This window comes from Dromaius novaehollandiae, chromosome 1, assembly GCF_036370855.1.
Source record: "Dromaius novaehollandiae isolate bDroNov1 chromosome 1, bDroNov1.hap1, whole genome shotgun sequence".
Classification (NCBI taxonomy): domain Eukaryota; kingdom Metazoa; phylum Chordata; class Aves; order Casuariiformes; family Dromaiidae; genus Dromaius; species Dromaius novaehollandiae.
Window position 1 is genome coordinate 1,056,714 of NC_088098.1, and position 21,777 is coordinate 1,078,490.

Consider the following 21,777-nt stretch of genomic DNA (forward strand, 5'->3'; position numbering starts at 1 on the left):
GGAGATAAATCTCATTGTGGCTTCATCTTGGTTTAGTCACCTTAAGGTAGGGTTGGGCATCCAGGCATTTAGACACCCTCCATCAACAGCAGATTAAGACCAACACCTCCCAAGAGTGATTTATCTCACTCTAAGAGAGGGGTCCAAGACCAGTGGGATGGATGAGTCTCGGGAGGTTCCTGGCATTATCCGTGGACATGAAAGAGCTGTCATGATGAGGACCAAAGATCAGGCTGAGAGAGGAATCACTCTGACTGCCTCAGTGTGTTCGGAGCAGTTGCTAGGTCGCATTCCCACCCCAACAGAAGAAATCTTTTAATAGAGGGGCATCATTTTTCCTATATTCCATCCTCACTGATGGAAAAAGTTCCTCCAAACACAGTTTTTTTCATTTTGAACTGATAGTTTTTTTATTAGAAAGGGGTCTCAGCAGAACAAAAAATTATGTGCCTTAGTTAGTTAGCACATTTTTGTTTTTTTACAGGCCAGAAAATGCTTCCAGCTCTATGTAAGACAAATAAGGTCTGTTCTGCCCAGATTGATTTTATTCACTTTTGAACTGACAGAGACTTCAGTTTGAGTTATGGCTCTTTCAAAGGCCTCATTAAAACAAACAGCCAAGTCCTGCACAGAACTGAAACAGGACATATTTTCAGTAAAAAGTGAGATCTTAGGGATGTCTTGTCATGCAGCAGCTTTTTTTCCTTCTGAATTTATCAGTCACTGCATCTTCCAAAATGGTTTAAAGAATAATTTAAGCAAAATCAACATTTTAATGTGATAAATGGTCACTCTTTTTTTTCTTTTTTTTTTTTAAACAATGAACCACTGAATTACTTTACAATTCTAAAAATTCTTTTCTTCAACTACTTTAACAACCTCTGGAGGCTAGAGTCTTGCAGTTTCCCAAGGCATAAAAAGGGATTTATGAGTTGTTTTAAGTTTTAGAAGAATCACAGCAGGAAAGCTCATAATTTATCAAAGACTAAAGATAAATAACAGCCAATATGAGGAATTCCCTAGCATTGAAGGATTTGATCTTCATGATTCTTGAAGAGCAGAACTGAAGAACTGTTAAAACTCTCACCAGGACTATTATATGCATCAGGAAAATAAGTAATGCTTTCCGAACGTGGACTCATCAGTGCTGTGCAGTCCGAAAAAGTGTGCAACAATCTGGATATCTGGACACAGAAAATAGCCAAGTAGAAAGTTTCACCTTTGAACATTTTACACAATACAGCAGTTATGCAGAGAAATTAGCTCTCTCTGCAAAGATTGTGCCTGTCTGAGAGCTATTTAATGGGGGAAGTTGCTGAACCTAACAGTTCCTCAAAAAATGTGACACACAAAGGCAGCCCTCCCAGGAATTTCTACGACATCCAGATTTTATCTATTTGCTGTCCCACTGACAAATCAGCCACCGCTCGAATAAAAGTGAAACCAAATACAGCTCAGCTCATCCTGCTGTGTCATATACTAGGACCTGTAATTCAATCGATAATAACCTCAAAGTAAAGACAGAGACTTCATTAGGCATCATTTTAAAGTCAGATTGCCTTTCAGGCCATGCTGACCCTAACCCTGCACTGCATTTCAACATTAAGAGCATTTCACAAACCCTTATAAAAATGCTTACCACGTGCTTCTTACACTCCATTAACGACACAGCAAGGCACACACACGTCTAATAAAAGCCAGGCTACATGCATATTTAACGCCTCCCCACTTACCTGATTCCACTGCTTCTTTAACCATCACAGCACAGTAAGGGTTAATCACCTCTCCCTGGGACGGCAGGTAAGGGCCACTGTCATAGTTGGATAAACCAATACGAAGAAAGGGAGACATGACAAGTCCTGTGTCAAACAAAAGACGAGTGATATTTGAGAAGAGTCTAAAAATTCCCTTGGTTTTAACCAGCCTCTTATCTCCACCGGACAGGAGTCAACCAGACATTAGTTCTCCATCCAGCTGGGGACTCTCAGACTTCCTCCACTGTCCAGTGAGATGATGGACAGACCAAACACGGTTTAACCTAGGTAAAGCAGTGTAACTTCAACTGTCAGCTTAACCGTGTATCTGAACTCAACGCAAGGCTGCAAAGACCCGCAATAGCTTTGAGTATTAGTGACTCGACACCAGTTGTCAAACTACAACAACAGAACAGTGAAGCCAAATCAGGAGGTTCTGGGCTGGGACAACTTCTGCTGTAATTTACGTTAAGTCATGTGTTCAAGAAGCCAAATGCTATGAGAATAGAAAGGGTTTCGGGAATACAGGCCTGTTGGAAGCCTGCAAGTTGAACATGAAACTGTGAAATAACTGAGTACTATTTATACACCATGTGGAAATGATCTCAGGCATTCAGCTCACTGGGTGCTGACCCATATTCATAAGTGAAGCTATAAAGAGAAAATTCAGCTCATATGATCCAGACCATATAGAGGGAGGGGCAAAAAGAAAAGGGATCTCAAGATAATTTTAAGCAGCTGAAAAGAGAAACTTATGAAAGCACAATGTCTGGAAACACAACAAAGGCTTTGGGTTGGTCTTCTCTTCAGGCTCTTTCAGAGCTTCCAGTGAGAAGACTTAGTGAAGCCAGAAATTACTAGCTGCTGTAGCTGGTGCCCATCGCTGTGCCATCTGGGCCCAAGGGCTGGGTTTTACCTCCCAACTTTTGATATCAGCATCTGAGCTAGTCATTCTTGGCATGCCTTCTAGTCAATGGGGGGCAAGAGGCACTTTAAACTTAGCTGTAGATACAAAACTCTTGGACCACCAAAGTTAAATGACATGAATCCCATCACTAGCCATTACCTGCCAAATGAGTTGTTCCACTACAACAATAAAAAGTTGAACAAAGTGTGGGGTAGGATGCAGCCCCCTCTTCTCCTTTTTGCACTCAAATTCTCTATTCCAAGGGCAGCTTCTCTAGCCTTACATACAGGAAGATCCTGATTCACTGCTGGGAATAGTGTTTTCTTACCTGTAGATAGTATATTCCTGATAGACAAGTTCAGTCTTTGACTAGAGGGGCTTCTGTTTTCATCACACTTGTGGACAACATGGAATGACTTTTCTCATCTGAAAGAATCAAGGCTCCTGTGGCTGGGCTGACTTTAAAACTCAGACTCCCTGTTCAAGGAGACAAGAGAGAGAAGAATCAAGGAAAGAGGAAGACTTGAGAAACCAAACCGCAGCCCTTTGCTAGAGTGTTTCTTCTCTTACCCAGCAGTGTGGAGTGATGAGTTTCCATCAGCCCTCTGTACAAAAGTCCAGGGCAACTGTAAAAGTCAGAACAACTCTCTGGTTGTGCATGGCCAGGTCTCAGTGAGCTGTCATTTTGCTTGTCTCTAGGCTATGTTGAGATGTTCTCCCTCTTCCTGGTTTGGAAAACGAAGACAAACAGCTACAGTTAGCACTGAGACTGAAACACAAACTGGAACAAACTATTGCGGCCTGAATTTTCACAAGCAAAGAGTACGCACAGTGCAACATTTTTTGCAAATGGGTGACCCATGCAGTGAGAGGTAGCTGTTCTCTGATGGAGATTTGAGTGTGTGGGGTGGAGGGGGGCCACCCAGGAAGTTCCCCTGAATTTGTTACCCTACATAAGGCCAGTCCACACAATGGACACCACAGAAAGACTCTCCTTCCCTTTGGAGCTCATGGGTCTCCTAACAACGAGGCTGAGTCTGCATCAGGGACTCATAAACCCTCTTGCATACTGTGCTTGAAAAGAGAGGAAAACTATTGGGTTCCTGGAGTGATGGCATGGGAGAGGAAGAGAGCAAACACCGTGAACCATGTGTCTCCCCATGAATGCACAGGTAATGGGCCACCGGTGGCTACAAGACTCTTCTGAAGACTGGCCAAAGGCCTCTGGGTATGGTGTTGCCCTCAACTGGGAAAATACATCTTCCTAAGTATCAGCATTTGATCAGTTTTACAGAAGGCAGTGGGAAAAGCAAAGCAGCATCTGGGGTAGCATGCAGGAGACGAGCATAATAGTGTTGTCTTCAGGGAAAGGGTGGCAACTCCCTGAAGGATATTTTAGATACATTAGCCAAGTCCTCTGAACTTGCTCAGAAAGCCATTTGCACTTAGATATTCAAGCACAGGTAGCTCTGTAAATAGAGGTGTTTGTGGCATAGCACCACAGTACAGCAAACAGATTACAAATGGTCCATGACCTAAAAAGGCTAAAAGGTACAGGCAGAGAAACCTAACCAAATTAGTTAGGCAAATCTCTCTAACAGGAACAAATATTTTTTCCCCCTTTGTTTGACTTAACTATTTGGACACTTCCTTTGTTTCACAAAATAAGAAGCCTATTTAGTCTGAAAGCAGAAAGAAAAACAAATCAAAGGATTTCTGGCAGCAGGAGGGGAATCCAAGCAGTTATAACTTCTGTCTGTGCAAAGCACCATCAGGTGGGAAGTTAACAGGAGCTGAGATCTAAGGCCAGCAGTCAGAGCATCTGCAGCCTTCCACTCATGCCTTTCGTGTGAAAGGAGATGTCTTCTCTCTGTCTACAGCCATACTTCACTAGTACTTCTAGTGATTGATGGGCAAGAGATGATTGTACAATCTCTTCCAAGTCCTCAGTTCCCACCGCCTTGGTTTTTAGGACCTAATCTGCCATGAATAGGACCACCAGGAGGTGCGAGGAGGTCTGTAAGCACTCCCTTGCCAGGACTTACAAAACCCTACCTTAAAAAAAATCAGGGTGATGGTCAGAATTACTAGTCAACATGTTGGGCATCTAAGGATATGAACAACACTAAAGGAAGCCAAAGCTTTTTTGATGACTGCCTGGGATTAAAATGTTCTGTATGTAGCAATAGGTTCCTATGTACTAAATAAACAGCATGAAGGCTAAAAATTTGAGCCCAAAATTCATCATTTGTTCATTTCCATGAAGTCAGTGTTGTACAAAAATTGTGAAACCAGTGTATCCTGTTAAATACGAATGTCACGAAGAGAACATGATTATTGGATGTGCTACAAGGTACCTGTTCAGATCTGCTGATCGATTCCCTAAACAATGGCATTTAAGACTAAGAAAAACAAAGGAAACCCATCGTCCCGGTGCATTACTTAATTTTGTCTCTGTGTAGTCACACCTCATGAAAACCTGCATGGGACAGATATCACCTAATCCTAGGTGTCTACAGTGTCAGTGTCTCCATACGAGGCAGTTACCTGGACTCCTGCTAGAGGAAATAGAAACTGGCACTGCCAGAACAAGAGCAGGACCTGTTTTAGACCCCTGGGATGAAATCCCTGGCAGTGCCCTCCTCTCTCTTCTGACAGCAAGGGGGACTGATGAGGGATGACTTGTTCACACGGGGCATCTCCACTACAGAGATCTGTTTTTGATCAGATTTTCCCCAATTCATTGCAACTTAAACAACAACAAAAAAAATCTACTGCATTGTATCAGATCTAAAAGACTGTCACCATGGAAGAAAAGTATGTTGGGACCTTCACATAAGCCAGTCTGTCACGTCAGAAGTTCTGCAGCCACCAGCAAATGGAGAAGCATTTTCCACCCAGCTCCAAAGTGCATAGGTTTGGCACACCTAGTGCTAGCACTAAGCAAATCAACAGCGGCCCACATTGGCTTTGCAAAAGACGGCTAAAATCAGAGTTTAGTGTTGTACCAGCCTTGTGGGAGCACTCTGCCCTGGGGTGAATTTCTTCACCCTGTCCAATAAATCAGACAGATAACAGGCTTCCTGCTTCTCTCTCGCTGTCTTTCCTGAAACCGTCTTGGCTTTGGCCCAGACATCTGTTTTTCAGGACATATCTTCAGCGTTTGCCACTACAGGACTGCTACTTGGCTCAAATCCACAGCCATAAACAATTAAGGAACAACACAACTCAGCTCCAGCAATGGCTCATTGTAATAGCAGCAGTTTAATTTAACACTAGAAGCAGCTGCAACAGATATGGAGAGTGTCTGCTTAATTTCCCAGTGGAAAGGATACTATAAGGTATACGAAAATTAAGGATGAAATGCATCTTTCTATAAAAAGACACCTGCAAATTCTCCTCCAATAAACTTCCTAGCACAGCTTAATCGTGGTTCAGCAATACTGCACCCTGCTTCGCTGGCACAAGGGAGCTCCTCCCACTCCAGAGAGTGATGAAACACATGGAAATCCTTTCCGGATAATATTAGGAAGTAATAAGCTCCTTAATATCCTTAATCAATTGCGGTTAAGGAGAGAGGAAGAAAAGAGCTCTGGTTCCTAGTCAGCAGAGGAACCGTGTTTGAGACAGCTGCCTTCAGTAGGATTTGTGTTGTTGTGTTTTGCTGAATGAAAGTGGTTGCACGCACGATGAAGTAAAGAGGACAACTTACAGAAACAGGGCCCACTCAGGCAGGAGTGGAGATACTTGTGGATTTGAGGTCCCGGCTTCTTTACCATCATCAGACTCTCACTTTCTAGAGGTCAGAAGGAGTATCTTCAGCTCTCTCCCCACCCCTCTTTGGAGACAAAACTGCACATGCAAAATGAATCCATAACCTGAGGATCAGCATCACCGAGAGAGAGCGGAACCAGGGCTTACAGCTGAAGGATATGAACTTTGCCTCACCTCCCGAAAGGCGTCTCCCAGCCAAAAAGGCAGGCCCTGATCATGCAGAGAGCTGTTTATGCAGATGGCAGAGACCTGCACATGAGCATAACTAGACACACCTCAGGGCCTTCCTCCAGGCTTCAAGAAAACTTGCTCCCCACGAGCAACCCCAAGCACTGACAACGATGGCTCAGGTCCCTGCCTCCCCTCCCTGACTTCCAGCATCCAGGAGGCCATGCGGCAGGGAACAGGCATGCAAATAATTCCCTCGATTGACTTTCATTTTAGGTGCCTGCACGGCCTGCTATTTCAGTGGAGACCAAAACAGCCTGTTTACAGAGGAGGAGGTTCAGAAACACTCTGGGTGACACCCAGACTCTCTCATGCTTTTCTTTTACCATGGTGTGGATCAGGACAGGAGAAGGAAAGTGAGGAGAATTTGCATAGCTCTTTAATTTCCCCTCTCTCCATGGCCAGCCGCAGCATTTGCAGCCAGTCTTGTGAAGGCAGAGGAGGGAAAGGATGAAGAAAAGTAGGAACCAGACACCTCTGATAGGACTGGTACAGTATGAGGCTTCATGCAGCTAAAGTCCTTCCCAAAGCTGCATGGTCAAACTCAATTTCAAAAGGCAGCACACGCTTTCCATGCAAACCCTTCCCCATGGCTTGCAGCCAGAGCAGAGCCAGGCAAAACATTTCTCCTGCCATGCGGAAACGAGGCTTGCACACTTTTCCAGAGCCCGGGGTGAGTATGGGAATGGGGGATTTCCTTTCAAATGCCTGTGGATCATCTTGTGATGCTGTGTTTAGAGCAAGCCGCGTGTATCAGTAGCTGGCTCTGGTCTCCTACATATAGCCTGCAAACATGTCTGTTTGGACCCTGCTAAGTTCACGTGGTTTCCTCCTGTTGTATTTGTTGTGCGCAAGACAAGACAGTAGCCTCTGGTCAGGCCTGTTCTCATCTCATGTAAGTGATTTAGCCACCATGGAGTTAATGTAGGTCAACAGATGTATAGTTGTGCAAGGGCTGGTATCCATTCCGCCAGGAGAATTGCAGAAAATGGGCTGCAAGGCTCCATTGAATATATCCTCAGACTCCACGATTGGATCTACAACCATTCTCTGCAGATAACATGTTAGCTCAGTCTTAAAAACAAGGAATCTATGCTTCACTATCCTTAGGCTGCCACTTAAATGCTTTAAGTTGACCTAACTGCAGGCTATGTCAAAAGACACGGTTCAGCTTTCCTCCCCATCTCAGACTGGAGGTTCCCAATCTCCCCCAGCACTGTATCAGGTGCTGGGCAGCATACAGGATCAGGGAACAGATTCAGTTAAAAGCAGCCCTTTTTCTTTTCTTTACTTGACAAGCCAAATCCATTCCCTGACCCAATGCATTCTGCGGCCGCACAGAGGCTGGTGCTGGCACAAGGGTGGCAGCAGCAACACAGACTTGGGGGTAGGATGAAACAACTGTACATTGGTTGAGATAAAGAAACTGGGAAGTCATGGCTTCACTGTCAGTGAAGAAACCAAGGGTACATTCACACAAACGTACACAGACATTTGCAGCACACATATAAGCTACCACCGCAGATGTCCTCATATTCTGTAGAAAGATATAAGTACTGGTAGGTCATGCATTATCCCACCCTAAAGAAGACACCTAACATAGCTTTGGTGAAACACATCCCGAATCCTTATTTCTCCCCACTAGCCAGTATGAATACATCTACCCCAAGGAAGTCCAAAATCAGATAAGTCCTACTGCTGATCTGATCTCTGGTGAAAAGGACACAGATTTCATGGCTTGATCTATGAGCAGATGCGTTCATATTTAACAGTTAAAATAGGTAATGAAACATAGTTGGGTAGGGACCCACATTTCCTCGCCATGAGACGGGTTTTCCAAACGGTGCAGCCATAGAAAATCTACCTCCTAGGAAGAGTCCTTTTGTATAAACTGGAAAGAGAAGCAAAACAGACCCACCAAAAAGAAAAGCTCAAATCCATATGGGGGAAAAGCTCCTCCAGCCTTGCCTAAGCTAGATCATAACCATTTTCCCCCCACCTTTTTTGAACATTTGTCTCGTATGCCTCCTGAAAGAAAGCAAACTTGCACCCCGACTTGTTCCACCCAAAAGAAGCCAACTATTCAATTGACTTTCCTTTGTATCTTTTTTCTTCTTGGTACATTTTTTTTCATTTCAGGTCCAGATTATTAAAAACAGCTTGTCAGTTTTGCTTTCTTATTTTCCTAGAGAGCTTCTGGTTAATGTAATTTCCTGTATCATTCCACTTCTGCAACATTTGGGTCACACAGACTCCAAGGAGATGTTTTTAAAATAATGATCCCCATTCTGTTTATTTACTATTTTTAATATGGGCTTTTCTTTTCAGATTTTAGCTCTCTTCCAACCAACGCAGGCCAAACTCGATGCAACACTTCCTAGTTTTTCAAATACTGCACACATAAGGCCTTCAAAAAGCTTTCCCCTGTAACCATGAGGGAAACAAAAATATATTTAAACAAGATTTAGCTAAAGTATCTCCTTTCCTTTGTTCTCTTGTTCGTTAGCCCAGCAGTTCCTGTATTTCTGTAAGATTCTGGCATTGGTTAAGAGACTTGTGTTCTTTTCTTTTCTTTTTTTTTTAATGTCACAGGTAGAGTTTGTGTCAAACAGTTCACCCTCTTGAATCAGGATGGCAACGAATATGCTGAACTTCCTGCCAGTGCCAGTGCCTGCAGACTCTTTTTCACTTTCTTTCTTTCTCTTGTAAAAAAAGGCCTAAGGAAGGCGGCAGTGACCATAATGGGACATATTAATATCCCTCCTTCTGCAGGCACAGTTTCAAGCCTACGGTTAACCTTGTTCAGCAGTACAGGTATTTAATCTATTTCATTCAAAAACCTGCTAGCAGTATTTGGACCTAGAATCACAGAAAAGTTGGGCTGGGAAAGAGCATTTCATTCATCCCCCTGCCTCCTGGCAGACTATGTCTGCATCATTCTTGATGTGTCTGTCTTGCCATCTGTAAGGAATGATGCTTCTTGTGTTACCACATATTCCTCAAAACTGTGGCCAAGTTTGCCAGAGAGGCGGCACAGATTATAACTGGAATCCACACCGAACAACCAAACCTTATTTTGGTGTGACACAAAAGACTCAGGAGCCACATTTTAGGAAACTAATCTTGATCTAGAAATGTCCGTTTTCAGAGCTTGTGCTCCTATTTTAAGGGAAATTAACATTTTCTCCTTGCTACTGTTTCTCTCCAGCACTGGACATTTCCTGTCACCCCCAGCAGACAGGAATTGCAAGAAGCTTCTCCACTGCCAGGTAACTATGTTCAGGCTCACCAACAGCACAAGCACAGCTCTGGTACATGGCCCTCAACTACCCTCTCCTTCCGCTGCAGTCTTCTCCTCTCATTCATCCACCAGCATCTTTCACCGTTTCTGCCCTTAGTTATATCTTCGATTGCAGCGATGCAGGACACACAGTGGATGGAAAAAGGCAATAAAAAATGCAGTCATTTTAGCCCAAAGTGATGAGAATTAGGGCTTTTTTCACGTCACCTCCCAGCTGCTTAAGCAAAACTTTTTGGGCTCAGCTTCACGCTGTGTGAAGAGCTAAATCATGATCATGCAGATGATCATGGGACCATGAAGGCTTCACCTCAGCAGCACTCTCCTAACTCAGACCTGAGTAACAGAGTGCAAGAAAGATGCCCGTCCTTCCTGCAAAAGAAACTGGCAAGAGAAAATCTCAGTTACACACTCGAATTTCCAAGGATGGTAGTAGTGGTGGACACAAAAAATCCAGAACAGGGACTAGCTCAAAAATCATATCACCTCCGGCCTGGCTCTGCAGGATGGCATGTATGAGTTACAACTACAACAGCAAATGCAACAGATATTTGTTCCTAGTAGACAAATGAAGTCTTTTTGGCTGTGGCCAGAAAAGGAAGGGTTGACAAAAGAGACCAAGGAGGTGTTTTGCTTCAGAGACAACAAAGGTTGTAATCTGTTACCACCCCTTCCTTACCTCTGCTGCAAAAGGAATAAAATCTCCATCTGTGAGGTGAAGGCACAGCTGTGTCTGACATGGAGCTGCAGAGCCAGATTTTTTGGAGGGGCTGTGCAAGAGGGACCTACACCATGGAGAGGCCCATCAGTGCTGCTGGGACACACACCTCCGACATTTCCTATAAGGAGTGAGCTCAGAGGCTCGCATGAGTACCATGGTTGAAAGCTTATTCAGCTTAACCCAACCTGCTGCTCCTTTACCACAGCACTGCCCTCTGCTCCCTCCTCCTCCACCACCATGGCATCACCACCATGGCATCCCCCGCTGTGATTAGCAAGAGAGGTCCACGAGCACACGGAGCTGCAGCTGGCGATGTTTCTACTAGTGGAGTCCTGGGCCCACAAGAGCTCCCAGGCCCCAGGGAACAGCATACAGTCACTTCTCTCACAGAGATACGGGTCCATCTTATGACTCACTGGATGTCCCCTTCCCTCCACCCTTTCCCCAAGCAATCCAATATATGTCCTGACACCTACCTTTAGAAATTCACACTGCAAGCATCCACATGTGGACTAATCACGCTCCCTTCACAGTCAACACCCCAAAACCAGGCCTGCTGGGTTTTCGGTTTCTGTCATCCCCACACAGCTGTCTAAAATGAGTCAAATGTGCACAGCCTTGAATGCCTCTTTCTCCTTGTGGACAACAAACAGAGACCAGGGAACCGGTTCGGGTAGAGCTGCTTGTCTGGCGTGCAGGTATCTGAAGTGAGAAGTGATGGCTCCCAACTGTGGTATCCCACAAGTCAGTGATTAAACAAATTTGGAGATAAGCTTATGGGCACTTGTTTGCACTGGAACTCACGAGAATTAACACATGTATTGCAGAGAGGGATGATAAATAAGCTGAGGACATGACAATTGTCTACAGGTTTGATCAAGTTCTGGATACAATGTCCACTGAAGTCTTTATACAGCTTTGTAGGGGTTTTTAATCTGGTCTATAAATAAGGCAAGACAACATTAATAACTGGGAATTGGAAAAACTGCAGTAAGTTGTATAACTGAATTTTTTAATGATGAGATATGGTACAAGCACCATCCTTTTAAATCTCACTAGAAAATAAATTGCTGAGAACCACGTTGTTTGACAAGGAGACAGGAAGAAACAGAGCCATTTTCAGACCTCTCCTCTCTCTAAAATAATTTGCTTAAGTGTTTTTAATAACGACGGCTATAGCTGCCCTGGCAAGCACTCTCCCCTTGTATGATGAGGGGGAGGGGACGGGGGAGCTGAAAACGGAAGCTGGAGGATGCATGTTCTTCACTACTTCACCAGTATTATAAATCAAAATATAAATAGCAGTTATCACTGCTCTGTTGCAGAAAGCAAGGGTAGGAGGGGAAAACCTGGCTAAATTCAGCTCTCAATATGTGCGCAGTCCGTCAAGACAAATAACGGTGTCTCCCACATCAGTGCTTGTGTCTCTTGTTTCTGTGGATAAGCAGGGTATGACCTTGCCTAAATTCCACTCACATGCCAGAACAAATCTTCATAAGCCCCAGCTGTTCTCAGATACGTCTCTCAACACATCAGGCCCAAAATGCCTCTCTTTCACGCATACTAATTTTTCCCCCATCCCAGCTATTCCTGATTTATGTACATCAGTGGAAGCGCAAGCCCACCACAACATAGAAAATCCACAGCAAAATCAAATGACCATATCAGAAACCTCCTCAGGAGAAAGGTGTGCATCCAAAATCAAAGTGAAAAAAATCAATCAAATAGAAGTTTAGTCTTCAAACAATTAAAATAGAAGTCAAATTTCTGCTTACAATGCACTTGCCTAAGTCCAGAGCTACTCCACTGCAGCAAGTGAGCTTCTTGTGGATTTATGGTGGTATATAACCCCAAAGCTTGGCTTCCTCCTTTAATGTGACGGCAGTTCTGTTGCTAGCTGTGGAGTTCCTGAGTACCACTGTAGATTGTTATCTGCTACTTCACAAAGTCAGGGGTTATTAAAAGACCAAGCTCAATTACATCTTCTCTTGAGTCAAGATAAATCTGCAACAAGCCTGCAGCCTTCAGGGAAATTGCTCCAGCCTTACGCTTGCATGTTTGCAAACAATCCTGCTTTCGCCAGCATTTCTTGTGTTTTTCGTTAAAAAATAAAACTAAGGCCCCATTTCTGCACAGCCTATTTACGTTACAGGCTAAATTTGGCCTCTTAGATACGGACATTCAGCTCACAGTGAGGCTACTGCTGCTGGGTGTTTGGTCCCAAGGACAGAACTTGGTCCTAAGTGTTGGGTTACTGCATCAAGTGCCAATCTCCGTGAGGACAGACAGAGGCAAGAACAAAACCCAAGAAGAACCCTGCTCTCTGGCCAAAGCTATGGGTACATTTGTTAGAGGGGGGTCTTCCCCCACAAAATACAACATTAACTCTACAAAACAACTAGTTGGCAAAAGCTCTACAGCCAGTCTGCTTTGAGAATATACCCTTTTTTACCCTCAGTACCTGCGCTACTGAGAGGAGCCACATTAAATCCATACTCTCAGCCAATGTGTGCATTTATAGACATGTAACAGTCTTTCTGCTTATTGGGCTGGGCTGGGTCTATTTGTTTTTCCAGAAAACATGTGGTGCAATGACATATGTGGGAGCAATTGCACTTCCTGACCTTGGTGAGTGGCTGCTCTGGAATGAAATATCTAGATGTGATGATAGAAGAGAAATCTGTGTATGACCTAGAGCTACAGTGTGGGCTGTAAGTTGTCTGCTGTACTGTGATATTTAATCCCTCACACGTCTCAGGCTTATCAAGGTGAGAAATGGAGGAGTCCAGCCAAAACACTGCCATTGGAGATGGCCCTTTAGGGCTGTGGATTAGTCCACAAAATCCAGCTTAGACACAGCAGTGAGGAGAAGGTCCATACTGGTAACCAGGGAGAGCTATTTCTCCTCACCTTCCCTGCTGAGGTCCAAACTTGCCATATAGAGCTCATGAGGACAATTGACAGAATCACAGAACAGTTGGGGCTGGAAGGGACTTCTGGAGATGATCAGGTCCAATCCCTCTGCTCAGACAGGGTCAGCTACAGGAGGTTGCTAAAGACTGTGTCCAGTCAGGTCTTGAGCAGCTCCAAGGACGGAGACTCCACAACCTCTCTAGGCAACCTGTTCCGACGTTCGACCACCCTCATAGTAAAGGCGTGTTTTCTTATGTTCAAGTGGAATTTCCTGTGTTTCAGGTTCATTACCCCTTTCTGGCCACAGCCCTTCCTGAGGGCAAGGGCATATCTCCTTTCTGTCCTGTGACAGGCACATATGCCATAAGCCTGGCATTTCTAGGCCACTCATGTCCTGGTACACCCAAACAAGACAACTTGAGCATGTGGAGCAGAGCTGGTACCATTTGGATCAGCAGTACATAGACATACATGTGCTACACCAATTGGATCAAGATGTGTTGTCTGGTCCCAACGGCAAAGTGTCCTGCATATCCCTCAAGCATATTTTGCCTCCTCAAAAGATCCTCATCCAACCTGCCTACAGGGAACAGTCCATATCCTACACTGTCACTCAAACTGTGCCTGCCAGCATGCTGCTTAAACAGGCTAAAACCGTGCCAAGCACCATGCTGACACTTAAATGGCCCAGCTGACTGCAGCACAGTGCTCCACCTGAGCTCCAATCCTGTTATTTGATTAGCATAGCAAATAACTCCAGACACACAAAGAATGGGACACAGTTGCTTCCAGAAGTGTTTGCTGTGGCTTACACCAGCTGTCAGATGGTGCTGTGTGTCCTGCCCAGCAGGAAAGGGTGGGCAGCAGATACCAATCCTTTGCTTAGAACCAAAAGCACAGAGAAGAAATGTCGCTGAGGAAACTGTGATCAGGGTTCACAGCTTTTGTTTGGACTGGGACTTGTTTGTGCTACATGAGAGCGATCGTGTTCATCAAACTCACTCGGTTCTCTAGAGACCTAAACACAGCAAATCTCTAACCAAGACCTCTGTGACCATAGTGGTACCTGGCAAAGCTTAAACTTTCACCCTTCTGCAGCAGGAAGGTACCCATTAGCAGCTCCAGCCTCACGGTCACCGTTCTCCATATATCTATCCATCTTCTTACCCACCTCTTTGTAACCAGCATCTTCTTCTCAGTCAGTCAGGCTGTCTGTCTCCATGAAGGTTTTTTCCTGCCCCAGATTACTGTAATGATGAGTGTGAGGTCTACCCAGCTTCTTCCACTCTGTGCTACACTTGTGCAAGCATGCTTGCACCTCCTCTCATCTTATCCTCCGTGTCTGAAGCGACCTTTTCAAAACAGTTTCAAAGGCCATTCTTCTGCCTTTTTAAATCGCTTTCCTACCGAGACTATAGGAAACTGTCCATGGGCAGCTGGTGGCGAGACGGTGTTTTCAGTTGCTACAGAAAATTCTGTCAAACATGATTTTTTTATAGAGAACTACTTTTTCAACTAAAGAAAAATAAATATTTTCTGAGAAAAAAAAATCAGAAACTCACAAAAACTATCGTTTTTGTTTCCTCATAGCCTCATTCTTTCTGTCAATCAGATTCATCCATGGGAGCACATTTTCTATGAGTGCTATAGCCAGGAACCCCAGCAATAAAGCCAACACCTTCCTGTACCACAAAAAAGATCATGGCACATCTTGGAAGCTCCAGGAGACCAACTGAATAGAAGAACATATAACAGCCATAATGAAATTCCTAGGACACACATTAACTGCTTTCACAATCAAAATATTTTCATTGTGGACCAATATATTTTCACTAAACAATCAAAAAAACACCCCAAACATTCTATATGTCAGAATGGAAAACCCCTTTATTGATTACTACTACTATTTCTCGTGTCCACTATAAAAGACTAAATCCATAACCCTGAAGCTTCCAACTTAGGCCCTGCTCTTCTACCTCTTTGTCTGTGAGCATGCCACTACTCTCGTGAAGAGCTGTGGTCTATCTGTACACAAGGTTGTAAGATTTCCTCTTTCCCTCCATCATTTTCTTTTTTAGCCTTCTATCACCATTCCTACTTCCATATTTACCATGCTTTTGCTACCTCTGCTATAATTCACTCCTATCTGCATTGTTAATTCTTCAGGATTGTCTTTTACTATACATTCATACGTTATCCCATCCTCAGCTCTTGATCAGGGCAGGACTAATTATGGAGAGAGTCCTTCTACTGTCTTGATTGCTGATGATTATAATGCAGTAAGTAAAAAAGGGTGTTATTGCCACTGCTGAATGCCTTTACACACCATGGAGGATGTTCCAGTCATCCCCCACAGGTACCGATCTTTGATGTCATGATAAATTCTCTCCTTCAACTGCTCATGTGCTGGCAGCCTTGGGTAGCAACTGTTTGAATTGATCATCATTGTGGCTGCCTTCTCCATGCTCAGAGATGATTTCAATGCTGCAATAATTTGGTGTAAACTAATACATTTTTCTCATGAAAAAACTGACACTCTATAATTGCAGTTTTTGCTTTTCTAGTTCATAACCAAGGGGGTTAAGATGCTTTTTATTTTATTTTTTTCCCCCTAAACCCAGGTATGCAATAGGCACTGCTGAGGAGATAAAAACCCAAGAAGTATGCAGTGAAAGATAAAGGTTTCTCCATGAAAAGTGTCGTCTTCTGCTCCTGGAGAAGCAGCGTCATCCCTGATTCAAGGCTCAGTAATGGGACAAAATGTTTCTCTCTGCACTATTTCATTCAAAGTCTGCACTCAGCACCAGTAATACTGCTCAGTGAAGCTCACAGCCACGTTTCTCGGATATCCCAAGGTTTTTCACACTGTTCTGGCTGAGATGCCTCTCCCTGCCTGCAAGCACCTCCCAGGCAGTTCAGAGCCACCATCTCCATCCTCAAGTGTGCAAAGCGTGGGAGCGTTATCCGTGTTGTATATCAGGGCACGGACTGACACACAGGTAAGGGCCTCGACAGCTCAGTGACGGTATCAGTCAATACCCGTATATTAAAACACTTGGCCACACAGGAAACGTGTTGTAGACAACGCGTGTGTTGAGCTGCATTCACCAGCCCTTCCCTTCCCACCGTGCTGGCAGGGTGAGGATGCCCTAAAGTGGACATGACTTGTAAATACTCCCTTTGCTTCCCTGCTAAAATGGCAAGCTCAAGGGATGCAACAGAAGTCACGGCAGTAAGAGAATTAGACCAAGGGCTACTTAAACAGATATCCACCAGATTCATAATGTCCCTGTTCTCCTTTGTTTATCAACTGGAAATTTTCTGTCATTTAGAGCGGATATTTCTGGTGCTTATTGTTGTGCATCTTGGAGATTAAGGGGTTGCTTGCATTTGCATGAGTACAAGGAAAAGGGGGGTGTACTTCTCTTTTGATTCAAAACCAAAAAAATAAAAATAAATGAGAATTCTGGTAGTTAATTACTGAAAAGCAATCCAGCCCAAAACAAGTAGAATGTGATGTGGAAATGACCGTTTGCAAAAACGATAAAAATGCTACACAGAGTTTATCATCCATGAATCGCAGGGCTCTTTACCGCTCAGATAAATATCACAAAATTCTTTTTAAAGATAACCGAACCCTACACCGCACTGCACACATGGCACTGCGCTGACGGGGTGAGAGACAAGGTACAGCTATGCGAAATTACACCATTTTCCTTTCTCCCTGTGCTGGCTACATCCTTCACAACCTTACACTTCTTCCATTCAGCATTTCTGCCCCTCTGTGCTCCGAGAAACAAGAGGGCCAAACACATGAATGTATTTGTACACACATGTGGAACTAAAAATATCCCAAAATGGGATGACCCAGTTATGTCCCATCAAGCTGCTCAAAAGCAGTGGTGTTACTATCAGGTACTATCCAACCTAGGGGCATTTTCCACTGCCAAGGCAGCAGTGGATAATTTCAGAAGCAATCTGAGCTCATTCCACACACATCATCAAAGTTAATGCACTTTAGCTCTGCTGCTGGATGTGATCTGGTTCGTGATGACAAATTAAAAATCTCCAGCAGGCCTGGTAATCCGTAAAATTAACACAAACAAGCAATGATACAGAAAGCACTCTGCAATTGGCTACAGCAAAGGGTTTTCGGTTTACACTGCCTTTGCCAATGTTTTCTTTCCAGACAGGCCTACAAAGAGGAGTCAGATGCTCTGGCTAGGATGTAAGTACAGGCAAGCAGAGAACAACACTGCAACACGGAAACAAATTGTCATGACAAAAGCTTAACACAGACTGCCTTCTGGCATGAATCAAGAACATGATCCTGCGAACGTTTCTGTATAGGAATAAGCAGATGGCATGTGAACAATCGCGCAAGGGGCTGTTCATCTGCAGTAAGCCGCGCATACGTATCACTAAAGGATCAAGGTCCTGGTTAGTCCTATACATCATTTCATGCATTCAGGTTTTGGGTGTTCGTACCACTGAACTCACTTTCTCTTTTTCTCCTATTTTGAAAATCACTTTTTCAAAGCCTAGGCAAAGAACAACACTCTGCTTACACAAACCCTGGCCAAGTTTTTAAACTTAGACCCATTAATATATATGCAAAAAGCCGAGAGAAGCTCCGAGAGAACAGCCCTCCTCACAAAGCCACCAAGGTGGCTAATGCTTCACCTCCTCCGCAGCCTGCTTCAGAGCTCTTTGCAATTAAACCCAGTCAACAAGAGAAGAAAACCAAAGCTGCCATCAAAACTTACAGTCACCAGATCACCTTCTTCAGAAAAATCAAAATGGAAGGATACGCAGAGACAAACCTGGAAAAGATCCCAAGGAGGAAAAGCAAAAACTTGTCATGCTGGGAAATTAAAGTGCTGTGACTCTCCTTCCTTCCATCCCTCCTTCCTCGTCTCTCTCTCTAATCCTGTTCTCTGCGGCCCTCCACTTCGGTTGCGATAGTGAGGCAGCCGCTGCACTCGTGAGAAGCTCCGAGAGTCAACTGAGTGACTTTCTTTGAAAGGAAGCTCACTTGAAGTAGAACAAAAATAGTTAGCTCCACCCTGGTAGTGTAATAGGTCTCTGTTCATAGCTCCCTTTGCTATGAACCTGCTGTGTGTTGATGGCAGCGAGGTTCCTTTCCTCTACTGTATCTTTCGGAGGGGGAGGAAAGTTTCCGAGTCCATCTGCAAAGAGGATGGGCTGTAAAGGGTATCAGTTCAGGAGAAGCTTCCCCTAACCTGAGAACAGGATGGTTACCTCCTCACCAAAACCCCCGTGTCCTAAAGCAAACTGGCAAATTCTCCAGAAGGACATCTGTCACTGCAGGCCTGGAGCGTAATTTTGAAAAATTGGTGTGTATTTCTTGGGGGGGAAAAAAAAGAAAGAAAATGTTTGCCCTGATTACAGAAGCAGCCTGGGCAGAAGGGGAATCCTGTGATGCTGAGATGGAGGATGGAGGTTCAGGAGGAGGGATGTGAATCCTTGAAATGTCTTTGAAAAAAAATCTCAAAGGACATCTAAAAGTGGGGAGGAAGCCTGGTTAAGCATCGTATTGCTGATGCCATTGTAACTGTGGCTACATCTTAAAGTGGGGAGTCTTTCAGTTCAGCAACCTCTGCACGGTTTGAGCATTGCTCACTTTGTTCGTCGTGTGTCCTCACCGGGGTTAGCCAAAAAGTCATGGTGGGAGCTCCGGAGGAAATGGAAGGGTTCGGCATCACTCGGGGAGCTCAGGGGGAGCAGAGGCTGGTGGATGTCAAAGTCTCATGCCCAGCCTAGACACCAATGAGAGAGACCGCGGCAACCACCCAGAGCCCTCACTGGGGGCCAGGTTCAACACTGGTGTCAGGTGTTCAACAAAAGGCAGCTCACCAGGCTTGTGGCCTCTAGAAAAGGGGCTATCTTAGGAGGCCATCTGCTACCACCAGCTGAACACAGCCTTGCTCCACCACAACAAGCTGAAGCAGGAACCTCTTCGGAGCAGGTGCTCTTTGCTCATCCTTCGACTAGGCTCCCAAAGCATATTTCCCAGAAAGCAGAAAATGCCACATCGGTGGGGATGTGGAGTCCTTTCTTCAGACAACAACAACAACCAAATAAACAAAAAAACAAAACACAGGTCCAGGTCCAGACCAAGGGACTGACTGTTCCAAGAAGTAAAGATCAGAATATAGCACTACTACTCATTGCAAATAGCTCTGCTTCTCCCTCCCCCTGCTTTTTTTTTAATAGCAAATTCAGTTGAAACTTTATCTCTTCCTGCTCCAGTAACCTTCCTAAATAATCTGCTATTAGCATGACTCCAATGAGTGGCTTTCAGCTGCTCAAGTCACTTTCTTTGCCACTGTCGTTTCACTGGTGGAAATTAAAAAGCCCATGAAAAGCTTTCTGCCCCTGCAAAGTGCTGCACTAGTCTATGAGACTGGAGAAACGTACAGCTGAGGAGTTAGTTGCATTGTAATCACAAATTAAAGAGCTTATTAAAAAGGTACTGATTACACCCAAGAGTTTAACTTCATTGGCATTCAACGTGCATGCATGTAACAGTCTCAAGACTGAACGGCCAGGCTGGGTTTTCAAGTCTCCTCCTTCAAAAGGAAATGCAGCTCACAGCAGTATGCAGCGGAGGACGGATGGAGACAGTTCATTTCTCTTTAGCACCCAAACGAGCTTTCACACTTACCGCAGTGCTAGTTTGTAGAATATTACAAATTAGATCTGAAAATGATTTACCCAGTTAATGAGCTACAACATTCACTCGAAAACTAAACTTCAACCTGGCTGTCTTACTGCATACTGCTGTAACCAAGAAACACCTAAAATACATCAAAGAAACTAACAGGGGAAAGTGTTTTCCTCTTTTTTTTCCAGTTTGTTTACTGTGTGTGTTCAATAACATTCTGGCTGTAGTCTGTTTTCACTGTTTTTCTCAGTCATTTTCCCCTCTTCTTTGTATTGCATGAAGACACAAGGGAGAAAACAACACTTTTTAAAGGCAGGAAAATGTGATTATGAAACCACAATGACTTGCAAAAGACATCAGGTGTAGAACCTGAAAGTAATATAAACTCTTATTTGAGAAAAAAAAAAAAAGCGCCTTCTGGCTGGATTTCAAGTTGACAACGGCTCTTAAATACGGCAACAGAGTGAGCAACGATAGCTGAAGCGGGGTAAAACAGCAGCGTCCCGGGTACAATGAACCGCCGACAATCCCCAAAAGTTCCCCAAATTTTCTCTCTCGCTTTGTGCCTTTGGCCAAGCCGCCGGGTGCCGGAGAGGGGGCACCCAGGACGCGGGGGCACCCAGAGGCGTTCTCCCTCTCGCACGCGCGGGGTGCGCGCAGCACATCGCCTTCGTGCGCCCAAGGGTCTCACCGCGGCCGGACCCCGACTCCCCCGCAGCGGGACAGCCGCTCCGGCACGCTGTGGCCGCGCACCCGTCACCCCGCTCCGCACCGCCCCGCACCGCTCCGCACCGCCCCGCCGACCGCGCCTGCTGCCCGCCCGGCTCGGCTCACCTCGGCGCGGCTCGGCTCAGCTCAACCCGGCTCGGCTCAGCTCAGCCCGGTTCTGCTAAGCCCGGTTCTGCTTAGCCCGGCTCGGCTCCCCGCAGCGCTGCCGGCCGCAGCCGCCCCCGCCCCGCCGCCGCGGGGGAAGCGCACGCCCGGCCGCCTGCCGCCCCCGGGGCTGCCCTCTCCTCCTCTTCCTCCTCCTCCTCCTCCTCCTCCTCCGCGCCACCTGGACCCGCCGCCCGCCCCCCCTGCTCCGCCCCCGGCCTCCCCAGGGCCCGGTGCCCGCGTGGGGAGCGCTGGCGGCCGGGTGCGCATCGTGGTGCGGCCCCGCAGGGAGCCCCGTGTCGGGGCTGGGTGCGCGCAACCCCGTTGGGCGGCGGGGAAACCGCGGTAGGAAAGAAAAAGGGAAGGGAAGGGAAGAAAACAGGGAAAGGAAAGGAAAGGAAAGGAGAAAGGAAAGGAGAAAGGAAAGGGGAAAGGAAAGGGGAAAGGAGAAAGGAAAGGGAGAAAAGGAAAGGGGAAAGGAAAGGAAAGGGGAAAGGAAAGGGGAAGGGAAAGGGGAAAGGAAAGGAAAGGGGAAAGGAAAGGGGAAAATAAATATTTGGGACAACCTGAGTTTGCTCAGGCTGCAGAGCCTTGTCCTTGTGGCTAGCCGGGGAGGTCTGC

General features: G+C 45.4%; 1 protein-coding gene across 2 annotated transcripts in view; it reads right to left on the bottom strand.

Moving 5' to 3' along the window:
- The window catches only part of PRKCQ (protein kinase C theta), a 65,712-nt gene extending 44,441 nt beyond the window's left edge, over nucleotides 1-21,271 (bottom strand). The window contains exons 1-4 of one of the 2 annotated variants that reach the window (XM_026119392.2): nucleotides 21,118-21,271; nucleotides 3,232-3,386; nucleotides 2,990-3,138; nucleotides 1,734-1,859 (exon numbers count right to left, since the gene is read on the bottom strand). In XM_026119392.2, the coding sequence (XP_025975177.2) occupies nucleotides 1,734-1,851 (118 nt within the window). In that variant the 5' untranslated portion in view covers nucleotides 1,852-1,859; nucleotides 2,990-3,138; nucleotides 3,232-3,386; nucleotides 21,118-21,271. Of the gene's footprint in view, nucleotides 1-1,733; nucleotides 1,860-2,989; nucleotides 3,139-3,231; nucleotides 3,387-18,418; nucleotides 18,596-21,117 lie in introns of those variants that run through there. The other variant, XM_064500097.1, reaches the window with a different exon arrangement.
- Between the last annotated feature and the right edge of the window lie 506 nt (nucleotides 21,272-21,777).